At 35.5% G+C, this 15,758-nt stretch overlaps 2 protein-coding genes across 5 annotated transcripts in view; one reads left to right on the top strand and one right to left on the bottom strand.

Moving 5' to 3' along the window:
- Sass6 (SAS-6 centriolar assembly protein) overlaps positions 1–10,602 on the top strand; it is a 40,454-nt gene extending 29,852 nt beyond the window's left edge. For all 3 annotated transcript variants that reach the window (XM_026379407.2, XM_026379409.2, XM_026379410.2), the window contains 3 exons: positions 6,655–6,752; positions 9,223–9,317; positions 9,403–10,602. In XM_026379407.2, coding sequence (XP_026235192.1) covers positions 6,655–6,752; positions 9,223–9,317; positions 9,403–9,509 — 300 coding nt within the window. In that variant the 3' untranslated portion in view covers positions 9,510–10,602. The remainder of the gene's footprint in view (positions 1–6,654; positions 6,753–9,222; positions 9,318–9,402) is intronic.
- A 1,185-nt stretch (positions 10,603–11,787) lies between these two features.
- The window catches only part of Slc71a1 (solute carrier family 71 member 1), a 40,559-nt gene continuing 36,588 nt past the window's right edge, over positions 11,788–15,758 (bottom strand). Inside the window, exons 11-12 of one of the 2 annotated variants that reach the window (XM_026379421.2) lie at positions 14,949–15,112; positions 11,788–13,073 (exon numbers count right to left, since the gene is read on the bottom strand). In XM_026379421.2, coding sequence (XP_026235206.1) covers positions 12,867–13,073; positions 14,949–15,112 — 371 coding nt within the window. In that variant the 3' untranslated portion in view covers positions 11,788–12,866. The remainder of the gene's footprint in view (positions 13,074–14,948; positions 15,113–15,758) is intronic. The other variant, XM_077803732.1, reaches the window with a different exon arrangement.

Below are 15,758 nucleotides of genomic sequence, written 5' to 3'. Positions count from 1 at the left end.
GATTTGCCAGAATTTTATTGAGAATTTTTGCATCAATGTTCATCAGGAATATTGGTCTGAAACTTTCTTTCCCTCATGTATCTCTGCCTTGTTTTGATATCAGGATGATACTAGCTTCGTAGGATGAATTTGGAAGGGTTCCTGTCTTTTCTATTTCATGAAATAATTTGAGGAGTATTGATATTAATTCTTTGTAGGGGGGCTGGGGATGTGGCTTAAGCAGTAGCGCGCTCGCCTGGCATGCGTGCGGCCTGGGTTCGATCCTCGATCCTCAGCACCACATACAAACAAAGATGTTATGTCCGCTGAAAACTAAAAAAAATAAATATTAAAAAAAAAATTCTTCGTAGGTTTTATCAAACTCAGAATCCATCTGGTCCCAGGCTTTTCTTGGTAGACTTTTGATGGCGTCTTCTATTTCCTTGCTTGAAATCAATCTGTTTAAATTGTGTATGTCCTCTTGATTCAGTCTGGGTTGATCATATGCCTCTAGAAATTTGCTGGTATCTTCGAGGTTTTCTATTTTACTGGAGTATAGATTTTCAAAATAGTTTCTAATTATCTTCTGTATTTCAGTAGTGTTTGTTGTGATATTTCCTTTTCCTCACAATTTTAGTTTTCATCACAAATTTGAGTTTTCTCTCTCCTTTTTGTCGGGATGACTAAGAGTTTGTCGATTTTATTTATTTTTTCAAAGAACCAGCTTTTTATTTTGTTAATTTTTTGAATTGTATCTTTTGTTTCAATTTCATTGATTTCCACCCTGATTTTAATTATTTTTTGTCTTCTACTTTTGGGGTTGGTTTGTTCTTTTTATAGAGTTAGGAGATGTAATGTCAGATTGCTTATTTGTTGATTTTTTTCTTTTTTTAATGAATGAGCTTAATTCAATGAACTTTCCTCTTAGCACTGCTTTCATAGTGTTCCAGAGATTTTGATAATTTGTATTGGAGTTATGGTTGTCCTCTAAGTATTTTTTAATCTCCTTTTTGATGTCTTTTACAATCCATTGTTCGTTCAGTAGCATATTGTTTAGTCTTCAGGTATCTCTCTTTATTTTTATCATTGATTTCTAATTTCATTCCATATGGTCTGTTAGAATGCAGGGTAGTATCTATTTTTTTGTATTAGCTAAGGCTTGCTTTGTGGCATAACATATGATATATTTTGGAGAAGGATCCATGTGTGCTGCTGAGAAGAAAGTATATTATTCACTCTTTGGATGGAATAATCTATACATGTTTGTTAAGTCCAAGTTATTGATTGTATTATTGAGTTTTATAGTTTCTTTGTTTAGTTTTTGTTTGGAAGATCTATTCAGTGGTGAGAGAGGTATATTGAAGTCACCCAGTATTATTGTGTTGTGGTCTTTTTTGTTCTTGTATTTGAGAAGAGTTTGTTTGGCATACATAGATGCCCCATTGTGTGGGGCATAGATATTTATGATTATTATGTCTTGTCGATATATGTTCCCTTAAGCAGTATGAAATGTCCTTCTTTATCCCTTTTCACTAGCTTTGGTTTGAAGTCCACTTTATCTGATATGAGGATGGAAACCCCTGCTTGTTTATATGGTCCATGTGAGTGGTATATATTTTTTCCCATCCTTTCACCTTCAGTGTGTGGATGTCTTCCTGTGAAATGATTCTCTTGAAGCCAACATATTGTTGGGTCTTTTTATATTTTTAATCCAATCTGTTAGTCTGTTTTTTGATTGATGAGTTTAGGCTATTTACATTCAGGGTTATTATTGAAATATGATTTGTATTTCTGGACATTTTGGTTTATTTTTGGTTTTAAACTTGACTTGGTTTCTCCTTTGATTGGCCTTTCCTTTAGTGTAGTTCCTCCCTTTTGCTGATTTTTATTGTTGTTTTTCATTTCCTCCTCCTGGAATATTTTGCTGAGGATGCTCTATAGTGCAGGCTTTGATCTTTAATTTTTCTTACAGTGCAGGTCTACGGGTAATTAATTCTTCCTATTTTTGTCTCAGAATATCTTTATTTTTGCTTCATTTTCTCAGAATATTGAATACTAGGTTGGAAAAGAGTTTCTTTTTTCATTTCTGCATTTTGAATAGGTCGTTCCATTGTTGCTTGGATGGAAAACTCCTGGCAAGATGCCAGGAGTCATCTTTATCACATTTTTCTATAAAGAATATATTTTTTTTGTCTCTAAATGCTTTTAAGATTTTTTAATTGATTTTTAACAACTTAATTATGATGTGCCTTCGTGTAGTACATGTATATTATTATTATTATTATTATTTTGTGTGTGTGTGTGTGTGTGTGTGTGTGTGTGTGTGTGTGTGTATGGTGCTGGGGATTGAACCCAGGGCCTTGGGCATGCAAGGCAAGCACTCCATCAACTGAGATATATACCCATCCCCATGTATATTATTATTATTTTTAAATTTTTAAAAATATTTTTATGTAGTGCTGAGGATTGAACCCAGTGCCTCACATGTTCGAGGCAAGTGCTCTACCACTGAGCTACAGCACCAACCCATCACAGCTCAATCTTAACACTCACACCAGTACCCCCTGGAGTCTCATCAGAGAGTGCCACCTCTGAGTGGCATCAAGGGACCCCCAAGGAGCTTCTTGGTCCCAGATGATCTCTTGATCATCTCCCTCTGTATATTCTGCCGGAGATGCTGTGGAGATTGGCACTCTGTGATCACAGGCTTAGAAAGAAAAGAGCCCTTCTCCAGCAGGTGACAGGGAAATGTTGGTGTTGAAGTCATGAGTGGGCCCAGGTCTCCAACACCGGTTTCCATAGACAGTGAGGTCTTCTTCACATTTCCCTTTCTAACTTGGCTGCCAAGAAACCAAGAGCTGTTCTTGATCTATCAACCTTGATTTTTAAAACCATTTGTCCCTTCTTTGTACCTTGTGGGTCTTTATCGCTGCCTACCTACTTCTTGGTTTACTAACTTAAGACGCCTTAAAGTTCAGCAACAGTGGAGCTGCACCTGACTGCACTTGTGTCGTTACCCTGGGCTACAGGCAGCTGCTCTGCAGGGCTGAGGTGCCAGTGTGCGGATCATAGATCCATGGGGGCGGCGGGGGGGAGGGGAGGCGGAAAAGGGTCTATTTATGACCCCATCCAATGGCATATGGCCTAGGACTCCTTACATGCTGTTCCCAAGGGCCACCCTGGGTCAGTGGCTACCACATTGGTCAGGATCTGTGGTCATGTTGTGTGATGAGGATCTCTGCTGCAGAGGAGCTGAGCCAGGGCCAAACACTGCCTGGGGAGCAGCAAGGAGCCCCAAACTGCAAGTAGGTGAGACCCTGGTGGCAAGACCCTTGGGTCTCTTCTAATCCAAGAGTCTAGGGGCTCTGTGGTGACAGGTGACGAGGAGTCTGCAGGCCAGGCTCGCCCAGGCTAGGAATGGCCACAGGCTATGACTTGCCTTGGGAGAAAGATCTGTGCTTCTGCCAGGGCTTCACCCAGCAAGGCTACCTTACATCCTGGTGCTCACAGGTGTGCATGCACACGGTACTTCGATCCTGACCCAAGCGTTGGTGACCAGAATCAGTCACCAAGGTTTGGGGAACAGCTCACTTCTATAGCTGAAGTGGCTTGAAGGGTGGGTTTGGAGCACCCGAAGGTAGCTGCCTCTGTGGCTGGGTACACCCAGCCCCATATATATTATTATTCACTTAGAATATTTTGAAGTTTTTCAGTTGGTAGGTTTATAATTTTTATAAGTTTAGGGAATTCTAGTCATTATTCTTTTTTAATTTTTTTTTTCCTGTTCTCTCTTGTTTTGGTACTGTTGTTATACATGGTTGATCACATGATATCCCATTGAGATTGCCCCTTAATTTCATTTTTATTTGCTTAATTTTATAGCTTCTAATAATTGTGTCCTAAAGTTTACTAATCTTTTGCAAGTGCTGTTAATCTGTCCTGTGAGATATTGATTTTGTTTTAGTTTTTAATTTTTAAAAAATTTTTAGTTACACATATTAATTGTACAGATTGATGAGATTCACTGGAATGTGTCCATTCGTGCATACACTGTTCATTAATCATGCCCGTCCACCCTTTTTCTATCTACCCACTCTCACCCTCTTCCCAATAACTACTAATCCTCCTCTACTTTCAGGTCAACCTTTTTTTTTTTTTTTTTTTTTTGAGGGAGAGAGAATTTTTAATATTTATTTATTTTTTTGGTTTTCGGCAGACACAACATCTTTGTTTTTGTATGTGGCTGAGGATCGAACCGGGCCGCATGCATGCCAGACGAGCGCGCTACCGCTTGAGCCACATCCCCAGCCCCTTGAGCCACATCCTCAGCCCTGAATATTTGTATTTGTATTTCTGATTCTCGCTTTAAAAATTTAGCATGATGTCCTCCAGTTCTATCAATTTTCTGCAGATAACTGAATTTGTTGGTTTTTTTTGGTGCCGTGGATTGAATGCAGGGACACTTGACCACTGAGCCACATCCCCAGCCCTATTTTGTATTTTATTTGGAGACAGGGTCTCACTGAGTTGCTTAGGACCTCACTTTTGCTGAGGCTGGCCTTGAACTCGAAATTCTCCTGTCTCAGCCTCCCAAGCCTCTGGGATTACAGGTGTGTACCACTGTGCCTGGCTGAGAAGTTTGTCTCAGTCACTCTGTTGAACCAGATTTGGTTTGTGAGACAGCTTCCTGTTGAGCCAGTGTAGAGGAATATCTGTGGGGTCTTAGAGATGGGAGTATGCAAGGATTTCTGACCTTCAATGCAGTCCAAATTCAGACAGTATGTTCCTTCTCAAGATGGCTCCTGACTATAGCATCCTGGGGTTCCCTGGGAGATAATATGAAAAGCTAGTTTCCTGTGTTCTATTTAGGCAGCAAGGCCTATAAACGTTGTGAAGCTTTCTATTAGCTAGGATTGCCAGTTATTAGCTAGGATTGGGGAGACTCCCTCAAGTGCCATTATATTTTATTTCTCTATTATATTGTCCCAGGACTTTGGTTTTTATAAGGTTTCCATTTTTCTTCTGTTGAATTCCTGTGATTTTCTTTGATCACTCATCTCAATTTGCAGCTAATACACTTGTGGCTTTGATTATTATTTGTGGAAGAATAGGTAATGAGTCCTGGGTGCCTCTTTCATTATGAAAATCTTACCATTCCTGAGAAATTTATTTCAGATTCTGAATGTTTCATTTCTAGAATTTCCACTTCACTCTCATATTTTCATTTTTTCTCACACTTTGAATTTTCATTAAATTCTTATATGGGCTACTTAGATTTGTATGATTGTCCTGTAATTTCTGTCATTTCTGGATTTGTTTCTGTAGACTGGTTTTTCCTTGTGGTTATAACTTACATGTTCCTTCTTATTGTCATTTCTAGTAATTTTTGATAGTAGTGGAACACTATTAATGTTACATTATTGATTATCTCTTATTTAAAGTGTTATCTTTAAAGAATTGAAGGCATTTAAATTACTTGTGGGTCAACTTGATCTCATGAAGGTTTGTTTGTTTTTTTCCTTTTGCTTTTACTGTGGAGCATCTAAAGTACTTTCTACTCAAGGATAGTTTGGCCCTGTAACATTTTATGGTACTCTACTGAAGTCTTGGTATCTCTGCTTTTGAACCTTAGAAATTGTTCAGCTTAAAATGTCCGTTTTTAGTTTTCCATCACTGTGAAAAAATACTTGAGAGAGATCAACTCAAAAGAAGGAAACGTTTATTTTGGCTCACATTTTAGAGATTTCTTTTAAGGCCACTTGGTCCTGTCACTTAGGGCCTGTGGTGAGGCAGAGAACATCATGGCAAGAGAACACATGGTAGAACAAAGCTGTTCTCCTCATGGTGGCCAGGAAACAAAGAAAGAGAAAGGGGCCAGGTTCCCAGTATCCCCTTCAAGGGCAAGCTCCCAGTGAACTCCTTCCACTAGGTCCCTTCTCCTAAAGATTATTATCTCTCAATAGCTCCATGAACTGAGGACTAAGCCATCAGCCTTTAGGGAACATTTAAGATTCAAATCATAGCAGGCAGCCTTGTGGAATTTTACCCTGTGCATGAGCCTTATCCTCAGCAGATTCAAGCAAACCCCTGCAGATTCCCAGAGCTCATTCGAGGTATAGCTCTTTTCAGTAGAATTCTGTTTTGTAACCTCCAGCTATCTAGCCGTCTAAACTCATGATATCGGTCTCCTGAGTTTAGGAGTTATTCTCCTTCTCCATTTGCACCAGGAAAGTTAAAAAGCTGAGTCAATTTTAGGGATCATTCTTTACTCAGAGATCACAGCACTGTTTGTCTATGAGAGAATATTCTTTTCATCTATTTTGTTAAGTTCTTTAGTTTATGGTTGGTGGCTAGAAGCTGTGTGATCTATGGGTTCCCTTTTTTAATCCTTTCCCTCTTATTACATATTTATTGTTCTATAGGAAATGTTAGAATCTGTCTTTTTAAAAAAAAAAAAATCCTGTCTTTTTGTAATGCTGTTAAGTGTGGATTAATGTAGGAAAAACTAATTATCTTTTTCTGAATGCTGATAGCCACAACAACAACAACAACAACAAACGCTTATATTTTTATGGTCTAGATTTATCAGGGAAAAAGTACAGTCACTCATCTCTGTATAGAACTTGTCTCAGTTTTTACTAAATTAGTTAAATGAGATGTTTTTCCTCTTTACAGGTTCAGTTTAACTTGCAGTTTACAAAACCAAATATATCACTAGGAGATGTTCAGTCAGGAGCAACCATTAATGTGCCTTGCTCAACTGATAAGGAAAAGTAAGTATTTATTGACATAAAATTTATTGTTTGTAGTTTTGAATGAATTTTTAATCAATGATGGCCCCCTATTTTATCTGAGGCCTTTTAAGATGCTTGAGTCACTTTGAACTATGAAAAGTGCTTTCTCATATGTATTTGCAAGCTGTGGGATAGGCATATAATAGACATAAAAGAGATTTTCTTACACAAATGAAGATTGCTTTCTTATGTATTCTTGGGCATGTACACAGGAATCTTTAATTCCGCTAAAGTCAGTTGTTTTTGTTTTTCTTGTGTGGTTTTGTTTGTCCTGGGTGCTCTTCATTTTTCTGATTTACTGCTTCTGGTATAATCTAAGAAACTAACTGGTTAATCTACTAGAATTACATAGTGAATAAAAGTAAAAAGGTTCGTAATTTTGACCACTAGGTTACCTAAAAAAATTGAGCACTAGTTTATGGTTTGTGTTTTGCCTGCTCAGAGATTCCTTCCTTATTTTTTAGGTTTTACACAGTACATTTTTGAATCAGTGACATGTGGCTTAATAAATCAACTCTTCCATGCATATCTTTTTCTCTAGATAGTCTTCATGTTTGCAGTTTTTTAAAACAAAATAATTATGGTGCTTTATTTACTTCAGATTTAGTGTTTGTAAAACCTGCTTGTTAACATTCATCATGAGCTATCCACTATTCCAATATATTGCAAACTCAGTTACTAACATAGTACACTAAGGGTTCTTTTTTTTTAATATTTTTTTTTTTAGTTGTTGATAGACCTCTATTTTATCTATTTATATGTGGTGCTGAAACTCGAACCCAGTGCCTCACACATGGCAGGCAAAGTGCGCTACCACTGAGCCATAGCACCAAACCTCACTAAGGGATCGTATCCCAGTTGTCACCAGGATGAATATTAAAATAGTTAATGAAGATCAGAATTGTGTGAGTTTTTGATAATGTATGTATTTATTATATCTAATTTTACACTTGCTCACAAGGCAGAGCAGCTGGAATTCATATTAATGGTAGAAAACCATAATGTTTGTATATTTAATTCATCAATTACACTGAGAGCAACTTTACTAGCAGAAAACATGAGTCATTCACAATATCAAACATCATCTGACAATAAAATTGAGACTGTTCAGTGATTTTCATTTTTTTGTTTAGAAGTGGTTTGTTGTTTTATTTGTTGTCAGCTAATAAAAAGTGGCAATGAGTATTAAAGAAAAAAATTAAGTTAAAATTGAAAAAATAAACCTAGAAAACTTTATTTTCTACACATTGGGAAAAGACTATCATTTAATTTTAAGGATTTATTATTTTGTAAGATCCTTTAAATTCTGACTAAAACTATACTACTGGGGCAATACTATCAAAATTTTAGAAGGAATGCATGGTAGAAAGGGGCAAAAATACCAAAATATCTCCCCCCGCCTTTTTTTTTTTTTTTTGAAATTTCTCTACCACTAGCCTTGAAGTGCTTTTGGTTAAAGGAAAATGAAATCTTAATTTATTTTAAATAGCATGAGATAGTAATTAAGTAATTAAATGATTCTCAAGGCATGTACATATTTATTTTATTTCTAATATCTGTCACTTGTGTGCTTTTACAAAATTTTATGGTGCTCATAGGATTATTTTTATTTTGCTCACAGTCCTTATTCCAGCTCTTAGTTTATTATAATTTACTCATTAGGAACAGGGATACTTTGATTATATACAGATAAATTATATTTTTTAAGAAACAGTAAAGAGGGGCTGGGGATGTGGCTCCAGCGGGAGCGCGCTCGCCTGGCATGCGTGCGGCCTGGGTTCGATCCTCAGCACCACATACCAACAAAGATGTTGTGTCCGCCGAGAACTAAAAAAAAAATAAATATTAAAAATTCTCTATCTCTCTCTCTCCTCTCTCACTCTCTCCTTAAAAAAAAAAAAACAGTAAAGAATGTATTCTGAACCATAGCCATAAATTACAACTCAGTTTCATTTTTTTTGTGTATGTGATGCTAGATATTAAATCCAGGGTTTTTCACAAGCTAGCAAGTCTCTACCACTGAGCTATAACTCCAGCCCAGTTATGTATATAGTACAGGCTAAGTATCCTTTATCCAAAATGCTTGGAAACTTGAAGTTTTCTAATTTCAGAATTTTGGGGGTTTTGAAATATTTGCTATACACAATGAGGTATCTTGGGGACAGGACCCAATGTAAATACAGAATTCATTGTTTCTTAATTTATGATGGCCTGAAGGTAATTCTATGTGGCATTTTTAGTCTGTTTTGACTGTGACTCATCACAGGAAGTTAGAATTTTTCATTGGTAACATCATGTCAGTGCTCAAAAAATTTCAAATTTTGAGATTCTTCAGAGTTTTGGATTAGGGATGCTAAACTTGTTTGTGTAGATACATAAGGCAAACCTTAAAAATTAACTAATAAAGAAAAAAATCAGACTTTGAAAAAATAACATATTTTTTTTTAAGTGGTGAAAATTTAGGATTGGAATCTAAATACTTGAAGAAAAGGGAAGATAGCATTCCTTTACGTGGACTGAGCCAGAATCTGTTTAGTAATTCAGGTGAGAAAAGACATTTCTGGACTGAATTTTTTGTAGTGTGTATACATAAAGACTAAAGTGATAATCTTTGTTGTTTCATTTGCAGATCATCAGAAAGATAGCAGTCTAGGAGTGATGCAGACATCTTCCAAACCCACAGTGCTCCCCTCTACATCTTCGGCCTATTTTCCTGGGCAGTTATCAAACAGTTAATTCTAGCATTGTCTTTTTACTTTCTGTTGACATTTCAGAAACTCAGGTGTTTTAAAAATATCTTAACAGGCAGAAGTCAAATCCTAACCAGGCAAGTTTCAGATTTTACTTGAGCTACCTACCATTAGACTGTTTAGATCCTTAACACTACTACTGGATTTATAGCACACAGTTAAAAAAGCAATAAATTTATGTTCAGGGATTGGTAAAGAAGCTGAGTAAAAGATATTTTGGTCTGTAAACATGTTGTTTTACAAAATAACAGGATGAATTTTAAACTAATTATTAGAATTTCAGTTCTAAGGGAAGAGATGATCCTTACAGAGGATATTCTAATCATTTAGAAGGTATGAGTAAATTGCAGCCTGCACAAGAAAATAATACTATGAAAGAAACCAAAGAATGCTAATAATTCAGTTTATTGTTTTCATTGATAAAATGTGTTAAGTTTGCCACCTGAGGATTATGAGAAAAAATGATTTTCTCTTAAGATTATCTCTATTATTGATATTGACATTAAAGGGAAAAGTCCTAAAGCTACCTTAAGTGAGTGAAATGAATTAAACCTTCATAGCAAGCAAATATGAGTATTTTTCTTGTAACATTTAAGTTAGCAGTTAAGTCTGTTAAATAACTTTTGATGTGCTTATTAGGCCAGGTGTGGTGACACATGCCTGCATTCCCAGCTACTCCGGAGGCTGAGGCAGGAGGATCACAAGTTCGAGGCCAGCATGGGCAATTTGGTGAGACCCTGTGTCAAAAAAAATAAAAGGGCTAGGAAGTAGCTTGGTGGCAAAAGGCTTGCATATGCATAAGGCCCTGGGTTCCATCACCAGCACATTAGAAAAGTAAATAATTTGGATAATATTTTTACATGACCAAATTAGTATATGGTGCTTTTACACTGGAGCTGAAACATTTATAGGATTTTAGTGTTTTCTATAAGTTTATACCCATCTTATCCTTCTCCTTAATTGGAAGTTTTATTGTTATGCAGTTAAATCTGTATCAGTGGGATTTGGTTTTAATAGCTCCATACAAAATCTTTACTAAAAGTGCATCATGGATATTCATTGTCCTTGTTTCTAAAATACCAAAACATGGCTTCCTTTTAATGTTTACTTGACAAAGTAGACAAAACTGTTAAAACTTTCTTCTCTTCCCCATTACTAAAAGTTTCAGGTTAAGAACAATTCCTATGGAAAAAAATTAGGTGATTTAAAAAAATTCACCCAGGATCATAGGGCCCATTATCTTCTTGTTGACAACCATCCAATACAGAGTACATTCTCAAAATAACCTAAATTTGTTTGCAAATTTTGAAACTCATTGCTTGTGATAATGACATACCTATATCACTGGGTTCATAAGAATTGTTGCTAAATATTTTTAAAATACTTATACTTTGAAATTGCTGGCAATTGTCTTTAAGTGAGGGATCTAAACAGAATATTGAGTAACTAGTATTAGGTAGCAACTTTTTTTCTCCCTCTATTAGATATACTATATTAGTAAGAATACCCAAGTTACAATAACTTGAAAGCACTTATTCTGGAAAGAAGTCTTTTGGTAACATAGGAATCTGCTTTGTTGTAAATACTATGTAATATATATAAAAAACCACTGTGACAGGGTTTGAATGGAATATACGACCCACAGGTAGCTTTTTTTTTTAATGTGTCCTTTTCCATATACATAAATTGAAATTGAATTTCTAAGATAGGATAGAGATCATTCTGACATTAACTTACTAAAGACTGTTTGTATTAAATGTATATATGTAGACTTCTGAGTGCTAATTTTTTGCTCTACCTCTTTTATTTGAAATTGTTTTCCAGTATAAAATTGTACATGTGTTAATAATCCAAAGGTTACATTTAATGTTATTTCTATAAACTGAGCTTTGTTAATAAAGTATTAAAATTACTTTGGGAGGGCTGGGGCTGTGGCTTAGTGGTAGAGCGCTCGCCTAGCATGTGTGAGGCACTGGGTTCGGTCCTCAGCACTACATAAAAATAAAATTACTTTGGGAGTATGATATGTAGAAAAAGAAACAGAATTTGATCTGTTTGGAAAATCAAAGTACACTTGCATTGTATAGTGAATGAAAAGGAATGATTCAGAGAAAGGTTAAATCTTTGACTTGTTAGTATAAAAGTGATCATGGTAACAAAGCTAAAACCGGCTATATCTGGACTCACAGATCAAGACTTTTTTTAAAAAAATCATTAAAATATTTAATTTTATTAACAGAATATTTACATTTTTAAGACCTTATTTAACCATAGTGAATGTTCCAGGTTTAAAAAGCATTAGGCAATAACCACACACAAGATGAAAACAGTGTAAACTATACAATACTTTATGTACAATTTTTACAAAGTAACACTTTTTTTAAATAATATAACTGGACACAAAAATATACACTTTAGAGAAATTCACATCAGTAATTGTATAAAGCTCTCTCCTAGGGTCCTGAAAATTTAGGACAAACATTAGCTCTGTAAATAAAGTGTTACTGTGACAGTCCTGAAAGGCCACTATATATATTTATCTACATATAGATATCACATTAACATTTTCAAGGCTACCAGCTTTGCTATATAATTTTAGATTATGTATTCAAGTGTTGAGGTTTTTATGATTATGCAAACATTAAAAGAATAGTGGTATAAGAACAAGCTGGGGAACAAATCTGAGCCAGCATTTTTAGAATTACAGGCTCTAACCACCCCAATTTAAATTCTAAATGGCTGATATTTTTCACTTCAAAAACAGTAGTGAATATGCTTAAAATAAAATTATTGCAAACAAGCTTGAAACATGATTCAGATTTTAGTACAATTTTAAGTTTTTTTTTTTAAATGCAAACAATTCATTTATCATTTCTTTATTTTAGTGCATCTGCATTAAGGCTTTGAATTATTTGACCCAAGATTTTACAATATTAAAATCTGACTCGATTTACAATGTTAAAATGAACAGGTCCACAACCATACTATCTACTCTGTCTGAGAGTCAGCATAGAGTTAAAGCTCAACACCTTAAGGAAATGGTAGCAGAGACATATGCTAATATCTAAGAAGTTACATATATAGTTTTTAATTAAAGGATGTATAATAAAACAGTTTAGTGGCAAGAAATTGGTGCTAATAAACAAAAGGTTTCTTTTCAAAAGAAATTGTAACATCTTTGGAAAACTGTCCGGTTCCTTCTTTAGTTCCCACGGAGTTCATGCAGATAATTTCTTAAGACAATCTTAAAGTACACTGCAGATGGAGATGGAATGTACATCCAGAACTACAGGTGAAAACTAAGACCTGGGTGCTGATAGAAAAATCTTCCTGATTTCAGTCATCACACATTTGTGTCCTGGAGTAAAGGTTCTTTGGCCTCTCCTGGCGCTTGTGTACTATGAGGATGGCTGTGACTGCCACAGTGCTTTCTCCAACTGCTGGACCGTAAGCTTAAATTGGTATGTTCTGGAATAAACAAGGCAACAAGCAGAGCCAGCAGTACCGAACAGGCTCCAAAGAGAAAGGGGGGGCCAGGGATTATGGAATTCTGAGGAAGAAAAGAACAATTAGGATTTTTGTACAAATACTCTTGTTCTTAAGAAATTGCTTATTTTTTTTTTTTTTTTTAGTAATAACTGACTGCTATCAATTACAAGCCAATGACTCAATTCTTCATGAAAGCCATAGTTATAAAATGCATTCTGTTTTCCAGAGAAAAGTGGCACTTAAACTCTCACTATAAAATTCTGGGAATAACAATTGGCAAAAAAGCCTATACAAAATTGCCATAATTTTTAGCACAAAATATGAAACAGGTTCTAGAGTCCTCACTTAATTTGTTAGTCCTGGAAAACCATTATCTCAAAAGTACAATCAGGTAGCATATAATATATTTTTTTTATTGGTTGTTCACAACATTACAAAGCTCTTGACATCTCATATTTCATACATTAGAATCAAGTGGGTTATGAACTCCCATTTTTACCCCAAATACAGATTGCAGAATCACATTGGTTACACATCCACATTTTTACATATTGCCATATTAGTGGCTGTTGTATTCTGCTACCTTTCCTATCCTCTACTATCCCCCCTCCCCTCCCCTCCCCTCCCATCTTCTCTCTCTACCTCATCTACTGTAATTCATTTCCCTCCATGTTTGTTATCCCATTCCCCTCACAACCTCTTATATGTAATTTTGTATAACAATGGGGGTCTCCCTCCATTTCCATGCAATTTCCCTTTTTTTCTCCCTTTCCCTCCCACCTCATGTCTCTGTTTAATGTTAATCTTTTCTTCCTGCCCTTCCTCCCTGTTCTGTTCTTAGTTGCTCTCATTATATCAAAGAAGACATTAATATTAATAACTACAGCGGTAGAATCAGTTACCATTTTCTTTTAGAAAAGTAATTATATGCTCAAATGCCTGAAAGTTAGAAAAACACAGGTAATGCTATTACCATGAAAAGAAACAGAATTTTAAATTATCCCCGAATTACATTTATTAACAAAAACTTATACTGCTAATTGTACTTTTGTGTGGCCCACAGGAAAGAAGTAGGCTTGGTTGGTTTTAAGGTTAACGCTGTGAGGAAGCCAGGGAGCTGTTTCTATTGGCTAGAATGATCAATGATGCTTGGTTTTCACGTTTTTAGGTGTAAGGAAGGAAACGCAAACAAATGAACAAAGACCCATGTAACTGACTTTCTGTTCAGAAGGCTGCTGAAAACAGGGAACTGGGATATCACAGAGGACTCAGGAAACATAAGCAGCATTGTAGGGAAATGACTAACATGTGCCATTAGATGTAGATTTGGCAAACCAGGCTTTATATAATTTTTCATTCTTGAAAAAGGTATGCACAGAGAATGGCAGTTGTGATGTACTTATATCACAGCCTGAGGTGTGTAATGATATTTGAATAGAGTCTGTCGATACAAAGAATTTTGTCATGAAAAGGTACTAAGCTTGGAAATTCAAAGGAGAAAAAAATGTGGGCATTAAGTTATTTTTTTCCTGGAAAAGTAAAGAGTGACTCTTTCACATGTAAAAACTGTATCATGCACTGATTATCATGCATTATTGATTACAACTTTTTTCAAGTGAAAATTTAAGATTAATTTGAAGTGATGTAATAAACAATAAAAGAAATGTAAGCAAGGGAAAAGAAAAAGGTTTGCATAATTTCACAACGAGAACACAGTCCTTTAGACTTGAGTTTTTAATGTCAAAAGTTAAAATAAGAATCTCAAAAGTTTTTTTAAGTTATAGACAGACACAATATGTTTATTTTTTAATGTGGTGCCTCATACATGCTAGGAGAGGACTCTACCACTGAGCCACTACCCCAGCTCCTCGAAAGCTTTTATGATCAAAAAATACCATCTTTACTGGCCAAATAAATATGTGAAAGAAGAAATTACCTGTTCAAAGTGGTGCTGGGGACTTGTGTTTGTCCCCAAATCTGTTCCTGTTATTGGCAGTTCTTTAAGTTCCACGTGGAAGATGTAGAAAATAAATCCATAAAGGGCTGGTCCCAGACCATTGCACAATCCTCGAATTCCTGTTATCATTCCTTGAACAACACCTGCATTGTTTAAAGAAATCATTTAGTATGCCACCAATTTTTTCCTCCTGTAAAAACCGGTACAAATATGAAATCAATCTGAAATCAAGGCATTCAATAAACACTAGCAATTACTGCAATGGCATTAAAAACTTGGAAGCCAAAGTGCATTTGGTGTGCTATCCTATGCAAACATGAGCTCAGATGCAATCATATAGAATGAACATAGAAACAACTAGGCAAAACTACTTTATTTCCCTAGAATATAGCCTTCCAAATATCCTTGGTTAAAAACCAGTCATGCATGAGTTCATAAGTGAGACTGTTAAAACTTGGTATCCAAGCAGCTATTCAAGACCCTTTTTTAGTAAAATACATATATTTCTCTATAATCTTCTATTCAGTTTAAACTGCAGTTTTCTTTGGCCACAGACTTTTCCTCATTTCACTAAGTGACCACTGCCATTCTTTTGCAATATCACTGTTTTGATTTTTTTTCTTATGATCAGATAAAACATACTCTTTTAAAAGAATTATTCCTTCATCTCTTGGGATTCCCAAAATTAAATGCTCCCACCACAAAATCATGAGCCTTTCATGTTTATAGTTTGGTAACTGAAACCATAAGATTGGATAAAAGGGCTATGAACATATCCCAAGGTGTCTA

Source organism: Urocitellus parryii, chromosome 11, assembly GCF_045843805.1.
Source record: "Urocitellus parryii isolate mUroPar1 chromosome 11, mUroPar1.hap1, whole genome shotgun sequence".
NCBI lineage: Eukaryota > Metazoa > Chordata > Mammalia > Rodentia > Sciuridae > Urocitellus > Urocitellus parryii.
Note: the sequence above shows the minus strand (reverse complement) of the source record. Positions and strands in the feature narration are given on the sequence as shown.